General features: G+C 45.9%; 2 protein-coding genes across 2 annotated transcripts in view; one reads left to right on the top strand and one right to left on the bottom strand.

The window, feature by feature from the left end:
• The window catches only part of CSPG4 (chondroitin sulfate proteoglycan 4), a 59,565-nt gene extending 35,331 nt beyond the window's left edge, over nucleotides 1-24,234 (top strand). The window contains exons 2-10 of the mRNA XM_087704002.1: nucleotides 5,709-5,872; nucleotides 7,344-10,916; nucleotides 13,176-13,655; nucleotides 14,149-14,325; nucleotides 16,434-16,632; nucleotides 18,170-18,304; nucleotides 18,833-18,996; nucleotides 20,320-20,503; nucleotides 21,920-24,234. Of these exons, the coding sequence (XP_087560128.1) occupies nucleotides 5,709-5,872; nucleotides 7,344-10,916; nucleotides 13,176-13,655; nucleotides 14,149-14,325; nucleotides 16,434-16,632; nucleotides 18,170-18,304; nucleotides 18,833-18,996; nucleotides 20,320-20,503; nucleotides 21,920-23,871 (7,028 nt within the window). The 3' untranslated portion in view covers nucleotides 23,872-24,234. The remainder of the gene's footprint in view (nucleotides 1-5,708; nucleotides 5,873-7,343; nucleotides 10,917-13,175; nucleotides 13,656-14,148; nucleotides 14,326-16,433; nucleotides 16,633-18,169; nucleotides 18,305-18,832; nucleotides 18,997-20,319; nucleotides 20,504-21,919) is intronic.
• SNX33 (sorting nexin 33) overlaps nucleotides 1-25,111 on the bottom strand; it is a 60,937-nt gene that overhangs the window by 2,035 nt on the left and 33,791 nt on the right. The window lies entirely within an intron of this gene.

Here is a 25,111-nt window from a genome sequence, read left to right as displayed (position 1 = left end):
ACCTAACCCTAACCCTAAACCTAAACCTAACCCATACCTTTATGTGAATCGGCTTGCTGTAATTTAATTTTTATTTCAATTTTTCGATCTTTTTCGTCGCGCTGTGATGACGTCACATACGCGCTTTTGTCGACCGCGCTTTTGTGGCACGCGCTTTTGACGGGTCACGCCCAGAGTTTGCTCAAAGTGATGTTCATTGCGCAATGATACTGTCTAACCATCTCCTCCTCGGTGGTCACCTTCTCCTTTTGCCTTTCCCAACATCAAGGTCTTTTCCAAGGAGTCCCCTCTTCTCGTTTGGTGGCCAAAATATTTGAGCTTCAGCTTCAGTATCTGCCCTTCCAAAGGAGAATCAGGGTTAGGATTTTAGGATTAGCTAGCTTTCATCTTGGGTAGGTGAAGGAGGCAAACTGTAATTTAGCATGTTCATGTAAACCAACTGGTTTGGTTAGGTAATTCCACCTGTTGTATAAATACATTCCCTTTATCTAGTTCAATGTTGATAGAAACCCATCCAGAAAGAACATAGAAGAAGAAAAAAACCACTAGAACATATCCAAGGTGGCGCAGTGGTTAAATGCAGCACTGCAGGCTACTGCTAGATCAGCAGGTCAGCGGTTCAAATCTCACCGGCTCAGGGTTGACTCAGCCTTCCATCCTTCCGAGGTGGGTAAAATGAGGACCCAGATTGTTGGGGGCAATATGCTGACTCTCTGTAAACCGCTTAGAGAGGCCTGAAAGGCCTATGAAGCGGTATATAAGTCTACTGCTATTGCTATATCCTACTCTGCGATATCGGGTGTACCTCGGTACATCCATGTTACAATAGCAATAGCAATAGCAGTTAGACTTATATACCGCTTCGTAGGGCTTTCAGCCTCTCTAAGCGGTTTACAGAGTCAGCATATTGCCCCCAACAACAATCCGGGTCCTCATTTTACCCATGTAAAGCCCTACATGGATATCTGAGAGGCTGCCTCCTGCTACACACCTCCCAACGTCCGATAAGAACTCACAGGCTAGGCCTCCTCCGGGTGCCGTCGACCGGACAATGCCGGCTGGCGACCACTCGGGGGAGAGCCTTCTCTGTAGCTGCTCCGGCTCTGTGGAACGAACTACCAACAGAGATCCGGACCCTTCCCACCCTCGTGGCCTTCCCAAAAGCCACCAAAACCTGGCTGTTCCGACAGGCCTGGGGTTGCTGATTTTCGAATCAGGTTCAACCCCCAATTAAACCGAATGTATGTTGTGTTTTTTTTAAATCATTCGTATTGTTTGTATTCTCCCCCTGTGTGTATTTTATTTTCATTTCGTATTTGTAAGCCGCCCGGAGTCCCCCCGGGATTGGGTGGCATAGAAACCCATTAAATTGCAAAAGTGCGAATTGTTTTGCTTCCACTTGTCAAGCAGTGTCACAAAGGTGCTTTTTCAAAAGTCAACTGGGCTTTCTTCATTTCTGCTTGAAGACGTTTCTCTTCTCATCCAAGAAACTTCTGAAGCAACTACATCTTCAAGTCTTCAACGCCTTCAAGCCAAAACCAAGGAAGTCCAGTTTCTTTTTGGAAAAAAAAATGCCTTTGAGACAACCATGACCTAGATGAATATGAATCTCCATAGATACTTGTTAAGCAATGTTTGAAAAGGGTTGATATGAAGAAGGTCCGTGGAGACATGCTGGCAAGGCTCCAACTCAGTCTGACCTATGATCAGGGTTAGAGTGATTACTATTATGGTATCCATCATGAAGATGAATGAGAAAAACGGATTTCTTGGCTTGCCGGCCAACTTGGAAAAAAACGCGAGCTGCAAACGAACAGCTCTTGGCTGGGTTTCTAGTGAGTTATAATTTTTATCGGGCGTTTGATATACGCAGTTTGCATTCGATCTGATATGAAGTCAGTACAAATAGATATAATGGTTTCAAATTTCCCCGCATCCATTTCATAGCGTTTGTAGTGCTTCCTCTCTAGTACATGCTGGAAATCAATAAATGAGCTTGTCAGCTTTATGCCAGAGCGGGGGAATGCAGACAATGAGCATTTATTAAAGGAGAAATCACTTGCTTTCACTGTCTCTTATACATTTTTAAAATGGCTTTTTAAATGTAACGCTCTTCTCAAATTCTACTTGTTCCTGGGATTGTGAAGAGGACAGGCGAACGATAAAAGCGGTATTCTATTTTCCTAAAATGAAAGATCCGATTCTCGGAAACGAAGATATGCCTTAATTAAAACCTGGAATGAGACCGAAATGTCAAAGTACTCTACAGAAATAATTACTGGAGGGCCAATAGAATTGTTTTCAGAAACTCCTGGAAATTATTAAACATAGAAAACCAACATGTAACACTAAGTATAATTTTCCTGTTAACATGCTGGGAGACAATTCTCTTCCAATTTAATGCAAAATGATAGGCATGGTCTTGCTGAATTTTTAAAACGCAGGGTTCCAATTGTTTGTTTTTTTTAAAGATGTAACGCTAAGAAAAAGCGATGTGTTCCTTGCTTTAGATGGGTTCTGTTTCTTCGGGAGATGCAATTTCTTTTGAGTCTAATAGGGTAGCAGCTGGCTTTTCACCAAAGGGAAGCGGGAGGTTTATAACGGGAGGCTGACCTTCAGCATCCTCTACAGATGAAAAAGGAAACTAATCCCTCCGTTTTTCCAAAAGGCTAGATGTGTTTGGCACTCCAGACGCTGAGCCCAAGTGTCAATCTTCAGGCTGGGCAAGAAGTCCCATGGCCTGGTGGCATTCATAGTCCTTAGAGGATTCGAAAATGAGGACAAGGTTCCACCAGATCTAAAAGTCTCCCTGCTTTCTAGATTAAAAAGATTGCACAAGGCAATGGGAGCAAAGAGAACAACATGGAATTCTGAGGACATCTTGATCAGAAGGGAGGAGGAGAAGAGAGGTGGGATTTTATTAAATCGATTTATTAAATTGATTCAGCAGGTTCTGACCAGTTCTGGAGAACCGGTAGCAGAAACTTTGAGTAGTTCGGAGAACCAGCAAATGCCACCTCTGGCTGGCCGCGCCCCCATCTATTATCTGCCTCCTGAGTCCCAGCTAATCGGGAGGGAATGGGGATTTTGAAGTAACCTTCCCCTGCCACACCCACCAAGCCATGCCACGCCCACCAAGCCACGCCCACAGTACTGGTAGTAAAAAAAATTGAATCCCACCACTGGAGGAGAAGAGAGGGAAGGGGAAGAGGAAGAAGAAAGGGAAGGGGGAAAGAGAAAGGCATGGTTGCTTTCTTGCAGGCTACAGAACATAATCTACAGAACATAATCAGTTCTAGAAGGGAGTGGGATTTGCAGAAAGGAGAGGGGAAGAAGAGGAAGTTTGTTTTGTCTTGCAAACAAGCTTTGAACTGTTTGAACGGGCTAAAGGTGGATAGACTCTAGGCCAGTCTTTCCTCAATCTTGGCAGCTTTAAGATAAATAGACTTCAACTCCCAGAATTCCCCAGTCATGCAAAACCTGCACATTCTTTAATGTCGGGCAATTAGAATACACAATTGAAAAAAAGTGCAGCTTCCAAAAGCTAATTGCGTTTCATGTCACAATATTGGCACTAAAATATATGTTTGAGTAAAGCTGCAGCATCCGATGTAAATAGAATTAATTTCTTCCACGATCCTTAAATAGAAAGAACAGGGTTTTTTGGTTTTTTTTTTAGGAAATTGGTCATTTGTTCTCCTTCTGCCTGGAATCTGACCAAGAAGCTGTGCCGTTAGCACACCCACACTTGAAATGAATGGCTGCCTTTGCAACCGGTCCCTTCTCCCCTGCGAATCTGTTCTCCGAATCTGTTGGGAATCTTGCAGAAAAGAGAAACATAAAGCTGTTCTCTTCTTCAGAGAAACTAGCTGGGCATTAGTGGACAGGGAGTAATTAATTGGGGAGGGGGCTAGACGGCCTTTGCTCAGGCTGGGGTGGGCGACATCATTTTCCTCCTGCCATTGTGGAGATGCCATCGCTTGAGGTATTATTATTATTATTATTATTATACAATTGTATCACAGCGGCCAGTTGTTTCGCCGGATTTGGCATTGGTTACTAGTCGGGCCCCACCCAGGGGCCTAGGACGTCGTAACATTTTATCAATTTCATATATACATTCACAATTATATGATCTCATAACTGTTATTAATAATATGTATTTATAACAATTTTTCCCTACTGTTGACAATATACTTGAAGATTGCTTTCTTAACATCCCATAGATCCATCTTATCTTACAACGGTCCTACTTCTTCTTCCCTCCCTCCCTCTTTCCTTCCCTCGTTTCTTCTCTCCTACTCCCCTTCCTTCCCTCCCTCCTTCCCCTTCCCTCCTTCCCTCCTTCTTTCCCTCCTTCCTTCCTTCCCTCCTTTCTTTTCTCCTTCTCTCCTTCCTTTCCCCCTTCCTTTCCTCCTTCCTTCCCCCCTTCCTTCTCTCCTATATTCCCTCCTTCCTTCCCTCTTTTCTTCTCTCCTTCCTTCCCTCCTTCCTTCCCCCTTCCCTCCTTCTCTCCTTCCCTCCTTCCTTCCCTCCTTCCTTCCTTCCCTCCTTTCTTTTCTCCTTCTCTCCTTCCTTTCCCCCTTCCTTTCCTCCTTCCTTCCTCCCTTCCTTCTCTCCTTCCTTCCCTCCTTCCTTCCTTCTCTCCTTCTCTCCTTCCTTCCCTCCTTCCTTCCCTCCTTGCTTCCCTCCCTCCTTCCCTCCCTCCTTCCTACCCCCCTTTCTAGCTTGAAGTTTTCAAGCAAAGGTTGGATAGTCCATTGTGTGGGGCAATGTTTCTCGACCTCAGCAACTTTAAGATGTCTAGACTTCAACTCCTAGCAAGCTGGCTGGAGAATTCTGCGGCCTGAAGTCCAGACATTTTAAAGGTTGCCAAGGTTGAAAAATCCTGGTCTGGGACAATGTGAGGAGTCCCGTCAGAACGGACTAATAGAACTCCAACATTTCTTCCAACTTTGGGGTTCTGTGATTTGTCATCCTGCTAGAAGAACAGACAGAACCATTACTCCCACCGATGCTGGAGATAACAAAGCTTTCAAGATCCACTCTTTTCAGGGACAAGTTCTGAAGGAAGCGCACCACTTTTCTAAGCATGTAACTTTCCCATTTGATAGATTATTATATTTTTGGTCTATCTCCCAGACTGTTTTTAATCCAAGTAATATGGCCTTCAGACAAAAGCATTTCCTCCCTTCCGCCCAAATGCATCAAGCGTGGGGATTCTCTGGTTAGGGTTACTCAACTTGCAATGCCTTCCTTGGATGACGTTGTTGCATTTATTCCTTCTTTTCAGGGTCTTGGAAACTGAGCTCTGCCACAAATTAAGCAAGAGCTGGGTTTTGTAAACTGTAAATCCGATCAACTACTGAATAGGTTTCATCAGTAGCTAACCCGGACTTGGAATTGAGATGGTTGAGTGTTCAAGAAACTGGTCTTCCACGCATGAGGTGGAGTTATTTCACCATCTAATGTCTCTGATTGGTACTGCAAGCGTTACCTCTTGGAGGTTCTCTTGATTTCCCTCCAGCCAATCGCTTTGCAAAATCAGTTCTCCCCGTTGCATTGCCAGGAAATATTCTCAAGTGCCTCACTGGGCTTTACCCCCCCCCCAAAAAAATGAATTGTCCAATCCATTCTGCTGCTGTTGTTTTTTTGCAAGAAATTGTTGACGGTGAAGAACATCTCTCTCAACGTTGTTTCTTTTTCAGTGTCTTTTTTTGGAGGTGACCATGTGGAGGTCCCCTTGGTCCACACCTACAGCACCGTCCATCTTCACGTGCAGTTTCTCACCAGCTATCACAGTGCCCTTCTCTTCTTGGCTGCTGGACAAAAGGACTACCTTCTTCTGGAGCTCCGTGCGGGGGTCCTACAGGTCAGCGAAATATTTCCCTGGCTTGGGGAGGGAGGAGGTAAAAGGAATGTTTAGAACACAGAACGCAGAATAATCGGTTGGAGGGCTTCTAGTCCAACCTCCTGCTCAAGGTAGGAGAGACCATATACCTCTATCTTCCCTACTGCTATTTCCCATTGCTTAGAGCTAAAAGAAAAAGAAGGGGAAGGGAGGGAATAGAAGCCTTTGGGAACAAGCTTGCAATTACGGACTGCAGAAAAGCCTGTGATTAATTAAGAATTAAGCTGGAGGAACAAGAGAGCTTTACTGGGTACCTGAGAGACCGCCTCCTGCCGATTACCTCCCATAGACCGATCAGATCTCACAGGTTAGGTCTCCTCCGGATTCCATCCGCCAGCCAATGTCGGCTGGCGACCCCCCAGGGGAGAGCCTTCTCTGTTGCAGCTCCAGCCCTCTGGAATGATCTCCCTGTCGAGATCCGGACCCTTACGACCCTCCCAGCTTTCCGCAAAGCCACCAAGTCCTGGCTGCTCCAGCAGGCCGGGGGGCCTGTGAAACATCCAGCCCCGCGGAAATTGTGAATGTTGCGGTTTTGTTTTTAAAGTGTTGTCTTTGTCTAGTATTCCCCCTTCCCTTGTCTATTGTGAGCCGCCCGGAGTCCTTCGGGAGTGGGCGGCATACAAGACAAATAAATACAAATACAAATATTTCCTGGGCAGAGGGGGGGGGTATGTCTAAATGTTGAATGCCAGAAGGAGAATATTGTTTTTCCTTGTTTGTTTGAAAAGGAATGGTGTACATTTGAAAGGAGCTTGGGGGGAAAAAAGACTATTCCTTCTCGGTTTGTGCCGTCTGCAAAAGTGAAGTCATCCTCTCTTCACTTCCCCCATCAAGGTGGCTAGCGAAAGCCAAGTTCTCCCCGTGGAGATCCGTACCCTCACCACCCTCCAGACCTTCCGCACAGCCCTTAAGATCTGGCTATCCCATCAGGCCTGGGGTTAGATTGTAATCCGTCCCCTCCCGAATGATGAATAGCAATAGCAATAGCAATAGCAGTAGACTTATATACCGCTTCATAGGCCTTTCAGGCCTCTCTAAGCGGTTTACAGAGAGTCAGCATATTGCCCCCAACAATCTGGGTCCTCATTTTACCCACCTCGGAAGGATGGAAGGCTGAGTCAACCCTGAGCCGGTGAGATTTGAACCGCTGACCTGCTGATCTAGCAGTAGCCTGCAGTGCTGCATTTAACCACTGCGCCACCTTGGCTCTTGTCTTGGCTCTTGAATGTTGTGTTCTATTTTTAATTATATGTATTGTTTTATGTCTCACTGTTTATATTCCCCTCCCCATGAATTGTAAGCCGCCCTGAGTCCCCCCAGGGAAAAGGGTGGCCTATAAATAAACTTTCCAATTCCAATTCCAATCCTTCAGTAGATGGAAGCTGGCTGTCCCAATGTGTTTCTGATGCCATTTTCTCTTCTCTTTGTGCAGGCCAGAATGGACCTGGGCTCGGGAGAACTGTCTGTCGGGTCCCCAGCAGAACTACAACTCAACAACTTTGCGACTCACGATGTCGATCTCCTGGTGACGGATGGCAAGATGATCTTGATCGTGGATGGGCTCTTCAACGCCTCCACAGAAATTCCAGAGCCTCTTCAAGAATTGGACATTGATTATGGGCTCTACGTGGCTGGTACCGGAAACTTGGAATTGCCGTATCTCACTGGAGTGACTTTCTCATTCCGGGGCTGTCTCCACATTCTGACATTTAACGATCATGATGTTCTCTCTGCACTGGCAACTGGCACTGGCGTCAAAGCAACCCATGGCATCCATGAGGGATGCAGTGAAGAATTCTCTGCTGGCCCCGAGGTCCCTTTGGGCTTCCTAGGATCAAACTCTTACATCATGTTCCCTGCTTGGGATGCAAGGAACGGTGGAACCATAGAGTTTGTGATCACCACAAGTGCCAAACGGGCCCCTCTGTTTTACCAATCGGGGCTGGGAAAGGATTTCTTCTACCTGGAGATCTTTGACGGACACTTAAGAGGCGTGGTGGAGAAAGGGAATGGCCCGGTGTTGCTTCACAACAACATCTACCTCAGCAACGAGCAGGATCACTTTGTCAAGGTCTACATGGACGATCGCAAATTTGAGATCCTGGTTGACTACTACGTCTCGCAGACCTCTAGCAAGGGGATCCATGGCTACGTTGATCTTCAAGGTCCTCTTTTTCTCGGTGGTCTGAATGAGAAGGCTGCCGGCAGGATGAAAGACCGTGGGCTGGACTTCATATCTGCCAGCAGCCTCTTCAATAACTCCTTTGTGGGTTGCATAGAGGACTTGAGGGTCAACGAGGAAAAGATGAGCCTACGAGACGCTCTTGTCACTAAAGACGTAAGTGCTGGCTGTGGAAGGCCAGATCAGTACTCAGATTATGACAATGTTTATGAACAGGATGAGGCCACCACGAGCTCTCCTCTGGACAGTTGGCAGGGCTCTGTTTTGGAGCCCTGTCGCTCTGATCCTAGCTTGCCCGCAGTCTTCACCAACTTCACCAAACTATTGCACGTCAGTCCCCTGGTGGTTGCTGAAGGAGGCACGGTTTTTTTGGAGTGGTGGCACACTCAGCCGACTATTGACCTCAACCGTGCGAACATCAGGCAATCTCAAGTTCTCTTCAGTGTCACCACAGATCCAAGACACGGGCAGCTGGAATTAAACCTCTCCAAAGTCAGGAGCAGAGGCAAGTTCACTCTCTTGGACGTTATCAATCGAAAGGTCAAGTATGTCCATGATGGTTCTGAGGGCCCCATGGACCAGATGCTTTTGGAGGTCACCGTCACTGCCAGAGGAGACATTCCGGAGTGCTTGTGGCAAGGCCAGATATATTTGCTCCCCGTCAAGATCAACCCAGTCAATGATGCTCCTGAGGTGGTTTTCCCACACGGAGACTCCATGGTCATCCTGGAACACACACGCAAACATCTCAGCCCAGCCATCTTCCAAGCCCATGATGATGATACCCCCTGTGACAGCTTGCGATTCCAAGTGCTTGGTGGGAAGAGAATGGAAGAAGGATATCTGGAGTACGACTTCCACCCTGGAGTCCCGATCGAAGAGTTTTCCTGTAGAGATCTGGAAGCAGGCCAGGTGGTCTATGTCCATCAAGATGGGCCTGTATCCACCCTCACCCTCCAAGTGAACGACGGCATGGTGATGAGCCCGGTGGCCACCTTGAGGATCGATGCAGTGGAGCCAGATATCCAGGTCCACAACAACACGGGACTCTTTGTCCTACAAGGGGACAACGTTCCAATAACCAAAGCCAACCTTTCCGTGGGTCTTAATGCCGTCCAGCAAAAAGTACCTGTGTTGTATCACTTGGGCTCCCCTCTCCAGTATGGCGAGATCCAGAAGGAAGGAGGGATGAGTGGAGAGTGGAAGAAAACGGAATCTTTTCACCAGCAGGATATTGACCAAGGACGCATCCAGTATGCTAGCACGGACAATGAACATCGAGTAGAAGACACGATGGAGAAGCTGCAGTTCACCATCCAGGTAGGCCAGAAGGTCCTGAAAAACAACACCTTCCCCATCAGAGTCCAAAGGGCTGCCATCAGGATGAAAACCATGGTCCCTCTCCAGATGAAAAACGAGAAAGAGAAAAACATCACGTCTGCTGAACTGGAGGCAGCCTTGGAAGAAGCAGGTTCTGAGCAGGTGACTTTCCACTATGTGATCCTTCAGCCACCCAAAAAGGGAAATCTTGAACTTCGGGGCACCAGGCTGGCCGAGGGCTTGAATTTTACCCAGGAGGATTTACAGAGGGGACAACTGAGTTACACTGCAACGGTTAGAGACTCCAAGGAAGCCGAAGATGTTTTCCAGTTCCGGGTCATGGCTAAACCCCATTATTCCCCTGTGTATTCTTACAAAATAGAAATAGGGGGCGATCCAGATACTCCTGTCTTGACCAATGTCCTTTTGTCCGTTTTAGAAGGAGGACAGGCCAACATTACCAAGGAATACTTGTTTGTCAAGAGTGCCAACAGCGTGAACTACATGTATGAGGTGATAGATGGTCCTACCCATGGGAAGCTTATCTGGAGAACCTCTGAGCCTGGGACAACCAGGAAGGAGACCATAACAACATTCACAAATGAAGACATCCTACAAGGTCGCCTTGTTTACCAGCATGATGACTCCGAGACTCTAGAAGACGACATCCCATTTGTGGCCATCAAGCAGGAGGAAGGAAGCTTTGACTCAGAGGCTGAGGAGGTGCGAGGTGTCTTCAGGGTCTCCGTTCAGCCCGTCAATGACCACACCCCGGTTCAAGTGGTCAACAAGGTCTTCAACGTGGTGCGTAAAGGCCAACGCCTGATGACCACGGAGGACATAGCCTTCATCGACGAAGATTCGGGTTTCTCAGATGTTCAGCTAGTGTTGGTAAGAAAAGACATCCTTTTCGGCAGCATCATCGCCGCCGATGACAGAAACAGCCAGCTCTATCGCTTCACTCAAGATGACTTGAGGAAGAAAAAAATCCTCTTTGTCCACTCGGGAGCTGACCGAGGCTGGATTCAGTTCCAGGTTTCTGATGGCCTTCACCAGATCACAACACTTCTGGAAGTGCAAGCTTCAGACCCTTACCTCAAGATCGACCATACTGCCTTGGTCATCCACCAAGGTAGCCAAGAGCCAATTGACTCCTCTGTCCTCAGGTTGGAAACCAACATGGACATCAGGAATGACCAAGACATTATCTTCCGTATCTTGGCCCCACCCATGTCGGGAATGTTGCTACGAGATGGCCAGGAAGTATCAACTTTTACCAAAAAGGACCTTCTGGCAGGTGATATTATTTTCCATCACAATGGGAGCAGAAAGTCCCAGGATGCTATTCATTTTTCTGTTGAGACAAATCAGGTATCTGTGGAAGAGACACTGAAGGTCACCGTATTAGCAGAGTCCCATCCTGACCCACTAAATCTCGTCCACAACGAGAAGATACATGTGCTCCAAGGAGAAGCAATGGCGATTAAAAATGACTACTTGCTGGTAAGTCCTACGTGGCCTATTTTTTATTGTTGTTTCTATATTTACTTTTATAGCAATAGCAATAGCAATAGCAATATCAGTAGACTTATATACCGCTTCATAGGCCTTTCAGGCCTCTCTAAGCGGTTTACAGAGAGTCAGCATATTGCCCCCAACAATCTGGGTCCTCATTTTACCCACCTCGGAAGGATGGAAGGCTGAGTCAACCCTGAGCCGGTGAGATTTGAACCGCTGACCTGCTGATCTAGCAGTAGCCTGCAGTGCTGCATTTAACCACTGCGCCACCTTTAGTCTTTCCTTCCCTCAAGACTAAAAAAAAAAAGCCTCAATGAATATTCTCAGTCGTCCAGGTCATCTCAAAGGTGCTTTTTCAAAAGGTAACTGGACTATGCTTTTCCCCTTGAGGAAGAAGATGCTTCGCTGCTATCCGAGAAGCTTCATCAGTTCGGATCCCATCTTTCCGCCCTCCACGCCATCCAGTCAGAACTGATGAAGCTTCTTGGATGAGAAGCGAAACATATCAAAGGTTTTATTTCTTTTAAAACACAAATATTTCATCATTCGTCAATCATTAAAACATTGAAGTACAATTTTTTTTGTCTTTGTGCCCCTCCCTCCCTCCACCCCCCCTCCACCCCCCTCCTTCCCCCCTCCCGGCTTCCCAGAACCCGTACACGGTATGGATTTTTAACAAACACAGTCTAAAATCTATTTTAAAAAAAGAAAAAGAAATAAAGAAATTAATGACATTCTGCATTGAGCTTAGCTTCTTCTTATTGAACTAACTTTAAACAATTTAAATCATTTCTGATCTTAACCGTAGGCTAACTGGAATTTCTTGGTCCCGTATTTATTTTGTATATAGTCAATCCATTTTTTCCAGTCTCGTTTATATCTCTCATTTGAGTGATCTTTAAGATATGCCGATATTTTAGCCATCTCGGCTAAGTTTGTGACTTTCAATGTCCATTCTTGGGTTGTAGGCAAGTCTTCCTTCTTCCAGTATTGCGCCACCAAGAGTCTTGCTGCCGTTATTAGGTGCAGAATCAAGTTAGTCTCTACCACTGTAAAATCAGTACATATACCTAGTAAAAATAACTGAGGAGTAAACTTTATCCTTCTTTTAAAAATATTTTGCATGACCCACCATATTTTTATCCAGAATGCCTTAACCTTTTGGCAGGTCCACCATATATGATAATATGTAGCTTCGAGAGAACCACACCTCCAACATTTAGGCTGAAAGGAAACATCTTCTTCCTTAAGGAGAAAGCATAATCCAGTTGCCTTTTTTTTTATAGCAATAGCAGTAGACTTATATACCGCTTCATAGGCCTTTCAGGCCTCTCTAAGCGGTTTACAGAGAGTCAGCATATTTCCCCCAACAATCTGGGTCCTCATTTTACCCACCTCGGAAGGATGGAAGGCTGAGTCAACCCTGAGCCGGTGAAATTTGAACCGCTGACCTGCTGATCTCGCAGTAGCCTGCAGTGCTGCATTTAACCACTGCGCCACCTTGGCTCTTTTTCAAAAGCTACCTTTGAGACTAAAAAGAAAAAAAAAGAAAGCAAGAGGAATAGGAATATTCTGCGAGTTTATGAATTAACGGGTCTTTAAGACTTATTGTTTAGAGCAGTGTTTCTCAACCTTGGCAACTTGAAGATGTCTGGACTTCAAGTTGCCAAGGTTGAGAAACACTGTACACGGTGGCTCAGCGGCTAAGACGCTGAGCTTGTCGATCAGAAAGGTCGGCCGTTCAGCGGTTCGAATCCCTAGCGCCGCGTAACGGAGTGAGCTCCCGTGACTTGTCCCATCTTCTGCCAACCTAGCAGTTCGAAAGCACATAAAAAATGCAAGTAGAAAAATAGGGACCACCTTTGGTGGGAAGGACCGCATGACCATGGAGACGTCTTTGGACAGCGCTGTCTCTTTGGCTATGAAACAGAGATGAGCATCGCCCCCTAGAGTTGGGTATGACTAGCACATAGATGCGAGGGCAACCTTTACTTTTACCTTTGAGATTTATTGTTTAAGGGAATTTAGATAGCAATCTTGTAATATGTGGAGTGCTAGAAGTTCTTGTAGCCTATTTAAGCTCTCCAGGCTTCTATTGCGTTAAGAGATCCAGATGTTTATTATTAACCTTACCATGAGAGCAACTGGTTCCCTTCATGAATCACCCTTGTCCTCAAGAAAGCAAACCACCATCAAATGTGACCGGTGTAAGCCAAACCTTTCCTTTCTTCCCCCAATTTGCAGGTTGAGCATGATGAAATCGAACCCCAAAACATCATCTATACAATCCTCAACTCTCCCAACTCAGGGTTTCTGGTGGCTTTGTCTCAAAACCATGCTTCGGATGAGCCTCCAAGCCTGCATCCCATCCAGGCCTTCACCCAGGAAGATGTAAATGAAGGCAAAGTCCTCTTCCTTCATTCCAGCCCGGAGATTCAGAGGGACCAGTTCCTGGTTGACGTTACCGCTGATGGCGTGGATCCTTTGAAAGGCATAGCGGTGGACCTGGAGATTCTTCCCATTTCACTTCCTCTGGAGGTCCACAACTTCACAGTCACCGAAGGCCACAGCCAAGTGCTTTCCATGGACATCCTGAATATTCCCAGCACTTACTCCTCGTCTTTCGATGTAGAATTCGTGGTTGTTGAGATACCAGAGCATGGCACCTTCTGGAATATAGAAAAACCTGAAGAGGGCAGCTTAAATGTTTTCTCCTGGTATGAGGTAGGAAGCAAGACAACCTCTTCCAAGTTATTATATTTTTTTTAAAAAAATTGAAATAAATAAACGTATGTGTTCATTCATTCCAGGCCTCTGGAGATATCTCTGCTGGCTTAGAAATAATGCAGGATTTACTGTCACGTTTGAGAAGCTCAGGTTGAATCAGTGGTGGGTTTCAAAAATTGTTCGAACCTACTCTGTGGGTGTGGCCTCCTTTGTGGGAGTGGCTTGCCGCCCATGTGACCGGATGGGAGTGGCTTGCCGCCCATGTGACCGGATATGAAGATGCCGACGACACTTGTTAGAACCACCTTAAATGACCTCACACACAGCACTGGCCTGCAGAAGAATAGGATGTAAACTTGTTTTTTAAAAGGCATCTTTGGTTTGCGTTAAAACAACTTCAACACAATGTCTCCATAGCGCTTTTGGAATAAATATGAAAGGGGCAGAATTTGAGCCAGGAATCTTATCATAATGTCCTCCTTGCGTTTAGGTAGAGAATCAGCTCATCAAGTATGCACATGATGGAAGTGAGTCCTTGACGGACAGATTCACAGTCATTGCCAACGTTTCTGAAGTCAATCAACAGAGCCAACCCAAGACCATCTCCATTAGCATCTCTCCAGTCAACGACGAGGCACCGGTGCTAATGGTCAACAGAGAATTGCAGGTATTTACTTCACGAGTGGTGGATGGAATGTTGAAGTCATCTCAATGGGTTCTCCCCAGAACTGTTATTCTAATTATATCTATCAAGTAGAAGCTTCAGACGGTCACGGAGACACCCATGACACACTCTTGGCTTAACCAACAGGCGTAGCCTAAAATATATATTTATGGTGGCTGTTTTTCACTTGTTGAGTTACCTCCAGCTCTTTCTGACCCAACACAGGGATCATTTTGCCGAGACTGAATTTATTTCAGCCTTGTAAGGTCCTCCTTACAGGTAGTCCTCAATGTACAACCACAGTTGGGGACAGAACATCCACTGCGGTTTCTCCGTGGGTCGCCCATGAGGTCAATGATGAAGGAAAACACGGAGGCAGGTCTCTCTCGGGATGGGCCGACACGGAATAGAATCCGGAGGCCTCTTTTATTGAGCATACACAAGGAAAGGGTGGATTCACATGGTCTATGTGGACCAATCATGGTTGTACAAGTCTATGGTATATGGTAACTCATTTACTTCCATGTAGACCTAAAGAATGCCCATAGTCAATAAACCTTTTATCGCCATGTAAACTTACAATCCTTAATTAATGTTTGAGAGTTAAACAGTTGTAACCCCTGATTTAATTAACGAACTCCCTGATTTAATCAACGCTTATAATCAAGAGTCTGTGATTGCTGATCTTACTTAGTGTTAGGAGGTAAACAGTTGGTCTTACTGATTCAATCATATGGTTAATCATTGCTTCTATTCTATACGCGTTTCAGCATAGCTAATGTATGCCTGCGCGTATTGCAACAATCCGCCACTAATCAAAGCAGTTGTTAAGTGAGCCAACATCCCCTGGAAGGGAGTGCCCAAAAACCATGTCATTCCTTTTGCCATCGTTTGCCTGGCAGTGTAAGAAGTTGGTCGCAAGATGGCAGTAGAAACCTATGCAACAATTCCCAACTTGCAAGAGAAGTTGTGGCCAAAATGATTTTCTTTTTTTTTTTTAATATACAAGAGGAAAAAGGAAAACATTCACTCAAAGGCAGGAAGTTTTGGATCCCTGGAGCTTTGCTCTCTTGATAAAGGGATTCTGGGAATTGTTGTTTATGAAGAGGTCCGATCTTAAAAGTTGGGAAACCCTGCTCTAGTTTATCTCTGACAGAGGATCATCCAAGATCCCTCTCGGGAAGCGGAATTCATGTTTTGCAGCCAGTTCAATCCTACCGTTAGCAATTTCTTCCCTTCTAGTTTTAATCCTCTAGTTCTCATCCTTCCTTCTGGGATCAATAAAAGAACTGAACTGCCTGGTGTTGTGATGACTTAGCAAGGAGTTTTGGGTTAATCCAAACAAAGAATAATGCTTGCAAGTGAAGGCTGCCAGCAGAGTCCCTAGACGTTTATGATCGCTGAGTCCCCTCGGTTCAGTTCTGCTCTAAACGGATTCCAAAATTAATCCCCCAAAGAATTTTAAAAATACCAAATCTGCAAAATTCCAGAGAACCATTTCCAGGAAAGATGGAGTTCTGTTTTCTCCTTCTCCAGCAGATGAGGATAAGTGGTGTCAAAGGCCATCTCCTGAAGAACATGTCCATTGGGTCAGCACAAAAGATGGGGATGGACCTTATGTCAGAGGAAGGAGGACAATTTCCACATGGAGGGTTTTTTTGTTGTTGTTATTGTTGTTCAAGTTTTATTTTGAGAAATAGGCCGCTGTGGAGGAAAAAAACCGAGGGGGAAGATGTTATTAAGAGAGGCTAAATCCAAGTGACCGAAGGCAATGTCCTCATTCTGTATGATCTCATTATTGAACAGATGCTCAACAGGATCATTCAGGGGCCAGAATTTTTCTGGGATTCTTTTTTTTAAAAAAAAAATTGTTTTGCTTTCAAGGACTTGTAGCAACTCAGGATTTATTCCTGCCACGATTCTTGCTTAACGCCAGCAACCAAAAACAAATTGAAACAAACAAACTCTAAATGAGTTTTCGGGGTCAGAGGTGGAGATGTCTGCGTTCTCCTCAACCGAAGCATTTTTTTTTTTAATTTCATCCGTATCATATTCAGACGTAAAGCTGTGTTGGTGACTGACTCTAGTGTTTTCTCCATCTTTCCTGCCAGATTGAAGAAGGGGGCATTGCCGAGATTACCCCAGAGATCCTCCAAAGTGAAGATGAAGACACCCCTCCAGAAGAAGTCATCTATTCCATCAGGACCCCAGTCAATGGGAAGGTGGTGTTGAAATCATCACCTGACAGTCCAATCCAGCGGTTCACCCAGGCCCAGATAAATAACCATCTTGTTCAGTTCATCCATGAAGGTCCGTACCAGAATGGAGGAGAGCAGGAAGTTTGGGTTCAGAAATGACAAAGTAGACAAAACTTTGCCAAGTCAGATGGTTGGATTAAGTACTTCAGCTTCGTCTGCTCTTCAAAGTTTCAGATATGGCTCTCCCCAGTCTTCCCCCAAAATGCCAAGATTGTACTTGAGATCTTTCTCCAAACCACGACATGAGATGGAAAAAATATTTCCCAACTCCCTATGATTCGAATTCACGAAAGATATCTAAAAGCAGAGTCCCTCCAACATGAAATCACTTCTGAATTCAGTTGAGTTCCTAGTAGCTTCAAAGAGCAATCAGGACATAGTTGGGTTCTCTTGGCCTTCTCCTAGAAGGCCTTCAAATTTCCAAGCTAGCCTATCTCCTGTCTCAGTCCTACCCAAGGTCAACCCTACTTAGTTTCCAAACCTACACAAGATTAGCCAGGTCTTCCCACCTGCTGAGACATACTTTTAAACCCTTAATTTCCAGCCCAGCCCAAGGCCACCATGTGAATGAATCTGTCCAAGGGGAGATTGCGCAATCCTGAACATGCATTATGCTTACTTCCCCAGTGAATTCAACCAGGGGGTGGCACTTTCTATGTGTTCAAGACAAGATATGAAATCCTAACGTTTGCAAGGGCTGAACAATCGATTGAACATCAACAATACAAGTGCAGATTAAACAGCAGAATGTTTTAGTGAACATTAAAAAAAGTGGTGGGTGAACATTGAATGAAAAAGAAAAATAAGCAACACATTGGTGCATCCCAACAGAAGGGTGTTCTGACCCCCCCCACTTCTCCATCCGGGAACGAACGCCGAAACCAATGTAAATGAGAATGTTTTTTAATCAGTCCAGACTCTCGTTGGCTGCAAGCCACATAAACAAAGAGATAAGCACTCTGGCAGCATGTCCTACAAAACTTGGCAGCAATGCAAACAAACTCTGGCAGCAATCCAGCCTGCCAAGTTTGTTTCTTGTTAGTCCTTAACGTTGACTTCTGCAGAAAGGTGTGGCACAAGCAGTCTCTTTTATAATCAGGAGAGGATCTTAATGAGCATCAGCTGAGCGTAATCACCTCCTGTAATCACGTAGTTGTTCTTGACGCCGAGTAGCCCTTCGACGGCGTGCATCCCGGAACAACTCACAGGTGTTTTCTGGATCACTCATTCTTGTCTCCTCCCCACTGATCCAAGGCTCAGGCGTCACCTGGTGGCCAACTAGTCTCTCCGCGCCCTGCTCGGAGTCGGAACCCTGTCCAGGGTCCTCCGCATCCTCCATGGCCGACTCATAAGGCCCCTCGCTGTCGGAGTCTGGCGGCAGCTCCAACGGCTCCTGCCGAGCCACAACAGAAGGGCATAAGCAGAATGAGCCTTACCAGAAGTAAAAAAAAATGCACATCAACATTTTTCTACAGGCCCCACCTGCAGTATCCAATACCCCAAAGTAGCAGTGGTCAAGAAGTTAGGGTATGAATGATCACATCATGCGTCCTTGTGTTCTAAGCTTCTTTTCGGTTGTTTATCTCCAGGACCTTTGAAGGGAGGATTTTCCTTTGATCTATCTGATGGTGAGAACATGTCTCCGGGACAGTTTTTTGCTGTGAAAGCCCAAAAGAAAGTGGTCATCATTCTGGAAAATAAGCAAGATCTGATGGTGTGTCCAGGTAAGATATCTACTGAGGCCTTCTGCTTCAGAGACAACGTTACACTTTGTGAAAGGTGAGTCTAGTCCAAGTTCGGGCTGATGATGTCATCAGCTTTGCTGTGAAATCATTCCTGGAGCAACTGTCCCCTGATTCATTAGGTCCCCAGCTCTACCGTCGAACTAAATTTCCTCTCTTCTGCATTAAAGTCACGTGTGTTTTCACGTGTTGTCAATGTGTGATATGTCTATCAAGAAATTTCCTGACAGTGAGGACAATTAATCAGTGGAACAACTTGCCTCCAGAAATTGTCAATGCTCCAACACTGGACATTATTAAGAAGATGTTGGATAACCATTTGACTGAAGTGGTGTAGGGTTTCCTGCCTAGTCAGGGAGTTGGACTAGAAGACCTCCAAGGTCCATTCCCACTCTGTTATTCTATTCATTTAGAACTTGGAAAAACCATTTGCAATGGTTTCATAAATGAGTAACCTTTTCATTGCGTGGCATCCTAAGGGGCAATTCTCCCTCTCTTTTCCTTCTCAAGGTTCTTCTGAGCCAGTCAGAAGTCAGAACCTGAAAGCAGTGACCAATCAAGAAGAAGATGAAAAGTCTTTATTTTACATCATACAACAGCCTCCACGGTTTGGCAAGCTGTTGAGTAGCCAGAAGAACAATGGAGAAGAGCTGAGAAATTTCACCCAAGCTGAGGTTAAAATATTTGGGACTTTTTTTTGTGTGTGATGTAGGCCATCGATAGAAGATCTTAATAATGTGCATTGATCATCAACTCTAGGGGGTGGGCTAAAAGGGATCATCTTTTGGGTGGGAGATTTTCATCTCTTCCTGGTTTGAGTGATGACCAATAGCAGTAGCAGTAGACTTATATACCGCTTCATAGGCCTTTCAGGCCTCTCTAAGCGGTTTACAGAGAGTCAGCATATTGCCCCCAACAATCTGGGTCCTCATTTTACCCACCTCGGAAGGATGGAAGGCTGAGTCAACCCTGAGCCGGTGAGATTTGAACCGCTGACCTGCTGATCTAGCAGTAGCCTGCAGTGCTGCATTTAACCACTGCGCCACCTTGGCTCTTTGACCAGATGTGGTATGAAGCTGTTTCCTTTTAACTATGTGCAAAATGCAATAGCAATAGTTAGACTTATATACCGCTTCATAGGGCTTTCAGCCCTCTCTAAGCGGTTTACAGAGTCAGCATATCGCCCCCAACAACAATCCGGGTCCTCATTTTACCCACCTCGGAAGGATGGAAGGCTGAGTCAACCTTGAGCCGATGAGATTTGAACAGCCGAACTGCTGAACTGCAGTGCTGCATTTAACCACTGCGCCACCTCGGCTGGTGGTCTTACAATATTCTTCTTGATAAGTTGTTTTTTTTGAACAAGGACCCAAAAATAGGAGAAGAAAAGGAACACAAAATCCATACACTTTTTCAAGGGGGGCAAAGTCAGTTTACTATCACCTGCGTGCGCCAAAATTAAGCTGTGCAAAACGAACACCATAACAGGGGGTCTGATGTCCTCTCTCCCCATAGGGGGAAAAAAAACGCCATCAGGACATGAAAGAGCTTGACTGGTGGCTGTAGAACACCACCAGTATTTCCATGGGGGGGAAATAGAATGAGATAGGATACAGAAGAGAATGTGGATAGAGTAGGCAACCTACATATCAACTTTCTCCAACAAGATGTTCTCATGAACTTCATCTCCCATCATCACCACCACCCTAGTCAGAAAGGCCCACTTCCATGCTGGCTTGGTTTTTATAGGAGTTGATGTCCACCATATCTAGAGAAACCCAACAGGGGAAGGTTCCTTTTGTGTGGACAAAAGTAGACATACCTAGAACCCAAAGGGCTAGAGAATAAGAGGTTCCAATCGAACGAATGCTCTTCTTTCTTTTCACCTTAATGGACGTTTCGTCCTTCCCCTGTTTATTGTGAGCTGCCCGGAGTCCTTCGGGAGTGGGCGGCATACAAAACCAATAAACCTAAACCTTCTTGTCTTTTGCAAACAGGTGAATGCTGGGGTGATTGCATACCACCACGACATGCCACCAGAACCTTTCTGGGTCCGTGAGGATAATTTCCACTTCCAAATTTCTTCTCCCTCGGGGACCACAGGCCTATTTGTTCTCGGCGTGATGATATCGTTCGAGGCCAGCTGTCCTCAGGGCTCCTCTCAGCTGTGGAGAAATAAAGGTAGGAAGCAGAGATGTGGAGACATGCTCAGAAAGCAGATGTGTGGCTGCTAGGAAACCGGTAGATTTTATACAGGGAGTGGAGTTATTTTGCAATGGTTGGGCGGCTGATCCATGAATCAGAGCACAGTTATCCAACCAATTGTGTGTACGTCTTGATATTTTTTTTCCCCTCGTTGTTTTTGTAACACACTGATCTCCACTTCTGGGTGGGTACAAAAATGAAGTGGGAGAGGCATGCATACAAAATTCAGGGTTTAGCACGATGTGGGTGTAATCCTAAGCATTGGAAGGGGAGAGATGTTCAAGGCTCACATGCAAAAAATCCATGCCTTTGAAAATGAAGAAACTGGGAAGTCGTGAAACGGGCCTGGAGCAGAAAGAAACAGATCGATCTGTTTCTAGCAGTGCTTCTTCTGAGGAATGAGAGCAGGTGGCAGGAACAGAAGCCCGGGAGAAAGGGAAATGAATGTTCTGTTGTTGTGATTTGAAAAAGAAATATGGGTTATAGAAGTCCTCAACTTATTGTATTGTATTGTATTGTATTGTATTATTTGTATGCCGCCCTTCTCCGGGAGGACTCAGGGCGGCAAACAATTCAAGGGGGAAAAAGGGGAACATAAAAAACAAAATACAAATAATAAAAGTAAACAACAGTCGCACAACCATACATGTCGAGAGGGGAGGGAACTCATCACCCCCAGGCCTGCCGGCAAAGCCAGGTTTTGACGGCTTTTCGGAAGGCCTGGAGAGAGGTGAGGGTCCGAATCCCTGCGGGGAGTTCGTTCCAGAGGGCCGGAGCTGCCACAGAGAAGGCCCTCCCCCGGGTAATAGCCAGGTGGCATTGGCTGGTAGATGGCACCCGGAGGAGGCCAACCCTGTGAGATCTAATGGGTCTGTGGGAGGTAATTGGCAGCAGGCGGTCTCTCAAGTACCCAGATCCAATACCATGAAGGGCCATAGACCACAATGGAGGCCTGCCGAGTCACATGACCTCAGGAAGGGCCAGCCATTGGAACAGGGTCAGTCATGTGCCTCCAGGGAGAGCTGTCAAAACGTAGGATAGAAGAGAACAGAGCAGGAAGAGAACTTTAAGGTCTTCTAGTCCAGCCCCCTGCTTGAGCAGGAGAACCTATACGATTTCAGATAAGTCAAAGAGAACCTGTAGAATTTCCCCATGGCCAGGTATGAAGAACGGCAGATTAAGTACAGCTCAAGAAAGTAGTTTCGGACGGAGGGGACCTTCTGAAGCTACTTTCTTGCACAGTACTTAATCTGCCTTTCTTCATTCTCTTCCCTTTTCCTATTTCTCCTCCCCTTGTCCATCCTCTCCTTCTTCCATAGCAGCTTCTGCGTTGCCTTCCTTGTTTGAAACAAGATGACCATCCCTTGCTTCTTCTCTTCTTCTCTCTTTCAGGCCTCACCGTCCCAGAAGCTCAAAGTGCAGCCATCAACCTCTCGTCACTTGATGCTTCCAACCTTCTCACCAAAGAACCGGAACCAACGAGGACTTCCTATGACGTCGTCTTTCTGGTGACCAGATTGCCCATGTATGGGACCCTTTCTCTTCCAGATGGTCGAGTGAATGACAAACACCCCTATTTTCTGCAATCCGACCTCGCCGCAGGTGGATTGGAATATTCTCACAACGGTCCTGGATTCCTGGATGATTATTTCAGATTTGATGCTTGGCTCCGGCCCAACACAAACAGATCTATTGAGCCCCCACAGAATGGAAAGGAAGTCATTATTTCTGGGTTGTTCAATATCACAGTGGAAGACGGTAATGAGATGCCACCAAAACTAGTCAGCCAAGGAAAAGCCTTACAAGTTCTCCAAGGTTCCTCCATGGTGGTCTCCCAAGAACATTTGAATGTCATAGATCCAGACAGTTTCCCTGAAGAAATCCAATTCAACGTTAGTTCTGGATCTCCAACTGGGTTTGTAGCTAAGGCCCATAATCCATCCGTAGTCGTAACCCAGTTCACACAAGCAGACGTCAATGCAGGACACCTGATATTTGTTGCCAATGGAACAAGTTCTACTGGGACTTTGAAGCTTGTTGCATCAGATGGACTCCACAAGCCAATTTCTATTTCTCTGGAAATCATGGTTCTTCCCGCAACCACGTGGGCAACCAATCAGACCATCTTGGAAATACCCCAAGGCTTGAACATGGCTTCACTGTCTCACAAACATCTTCTAGGGTCTTCAGGCCAAGGAGAGCGAAATACCTTCTACGAACTCATCAGGGGCCCAGAGTATGGCCAAGTGGAAGTCCATCAAAAGGCCGTGAAACGTTTTTCACAACAACAGGTGGACAAGGGAGAAGTTTTCTTTACTTTCACAGATTTGGCCTCCTCCAAAGATGGATTTCAATTCCTTGCCACCTCAGGAGCCACCAATATTTCGGGGGTTGTAAATGTAACAGTCAAGGCCTTAGTGAAAATCGGGCAGGAGATTCTCTGGCCGAGAGGAACCACTGTCCTGCTTAATACCAACATCCTTGATGCCCACGAGCTGGCCGACAGGACAAACAGCACCCCCGAGTTCAGGATTCTCCAAGCCCCTCAAGGGAGCAAGTTGGTGAGAGTCTCCAGAGACAACATGGATCGGCCTGCCTCCATCGACGCTTTCACCCAAGATGACCTCAAGGACGAGTTGATTGGGTTAGAAATCTGGGAGGCAGAAGATTCAGGGCCGAATCTCCAAGAGGACCGCTTTCAATTTGAATTGACTGCGAAAGGTGTGCCCCCTGCCTTGGGGTGGGTGGTGTACACCACGGAGACCTTCAACTCCTCAACCCCCTATAGGGCCACCTTGGTCCATATGCCTGGTCCCCAGGAAGGAAGCCATAGCTCTACCCCACGGAGCATAACCTCCCCTTTCTATACTTTCACAACCATGCCTTATGAATCCACAATGGCCCCCTCTAACTCCAACAAGTCCCAGGTCCTCCCAACAACGGGATCAGGCCAAGGATCAACATCTCAAACAGAAAAGGGCTCTCTCTTGGGTTTCATTGAAGCCAACATGTTCAGTATCATCCTCCCCATTTGTCTCGTTCTTCTGCTTCTGGCTTTGATCCTACCTCTGCTCTTCTATCTCCACAAACGGAACAAGACTGGCAAGCACAATGTCCAGGGGACACTGCCCAAATACAAGAATGGAACAGTGGTGGACCAAGAAACTTTCCGTAAGACTGACCCTACTCAAAGCATACCTCTGACCACCATCAATACCTTGGAGGCCAAAGAACCGGGATCCAACTCAAAAGGACCCGGGCCAGGAAGACCACAGGATCCAGAATTGCTCCAGTACTGTAGGACATCTAACCCAGCTTTGAAAAACAGCCAATATTGGGTTTAAGTACTGGAACCAAAGACTAAATAGCCCACCAGTCCCCCTGCAGACTGCCAACATTTCTTGAAGTTTTCCTTCACCTCATCCTGCCATCCTTTCTCTTCTGCCTGCAGATATGTAGAAGAAATCAAAATCTCTTAAGAGTATGATGCTTTGGTGTCTTCAAAGATATTTATTCAGTAGGAATGACGCCTTTGGAATAAGGGTGGGCAGCTATGACCCCTTTACGACTTGTGGACTTCGACTCTTGAGAATTCCTGAATCAGCCATGGCTGGCTCAGGAATTCTGGGAGTTGAAGTCTTGAATCAGCCATGATTGTCTCAGGAATTCTGGGAATTGAAGTCCTGAATCAGCCGTGGGTGGCTGAAGAATTCTGGAAGTTGAAGTCTTGAATCAGACATGGCTGGCTCAGGAATTCTGGGAGTTGAAGTCCTGAATCAGCCATGGCTGGCTCAGGAATTCTGGGAGTTGAAGTCTTGAATCAGCCATGATTGTCTCAGAAATTCTGGGAGTTGAAGTCTTGAATCAGCCATGGCTGGCTCAGGAATTCTGGGAATTGAAGTCTTGAATCAGCCATGGCTGGCTGAAGAATTCTGGGAGCTGAAGTCTTGAATCAGACATGGCTGGCTCAGGAATTCTGGGAATTGAAGTCCACAGGCTGTAAAAGATCCATAGCTGCCTATCCCTGCTTTGGAGGGTATCATAAACTACTGAAACTCTTTAGGAGAACTAAAACTTTTTTAAAGATCTATTCTTATGTCCTTATGGATGCAACAGGGGTCCGCAGTTGAAATCTGAGAACCCAAAAGGAAACCAGCCATGATATCCAGAAGAAGGTGGGAGAGGTTTGGGGCAAGATTCGTTGACTAGCAAAGGCCATCGTGAACATATGGGAAAGTGGAACCATTGCAAAGTAAAAGATGCAAAATAAAAAAAGGGGAGCAAGCACAGCTAAAAACACCCTTTACCCTTGTGCAAAATTCCAGCTTTTGGAAGATCATGGAAGCGAAATGGGTTTTATGCAGAATTTTCCATCTTCTTGATCCACATCCTGAATCTTAGGAATTAACAGGGGGATCCCTAAAAGAGAGTTAAAACATGCAGATGGCTTAAAAGTTGCCCAAAGACAGTCAGGATATATGTGTTTTTTTTTCCTTTCTTTTTGAGCAACTAATGTTTTCGGTGTTTAAATGTCACTTGATCCCACAAGAGAATAAGCATCCTTGAGGGTCTTGTTCCAACAAG

The sequence above is a fragment of the Thamnophis sirtalis genome, unplaced genomic scaffold, assembly GCF_051295495.1.
Source record: "Thamnophis sirtalis isolate CommonGarterSnake01/CBP01778 unplaced genomic scaffold, rThaSir2_p1.2 scaffold_2, whole genome shotgun sequence".
NCBI lineage: Eukaryota > Metazoa > Chordata > Lepidosauria > Squamata > Natricidae > Thamnophis > Thamnophis sirtalis.
The sequence above is the reverse complement of the archived record's forward strand: the minus strand, read 5'-3'. Positions and strand labels throughout refer to the sequence as shown.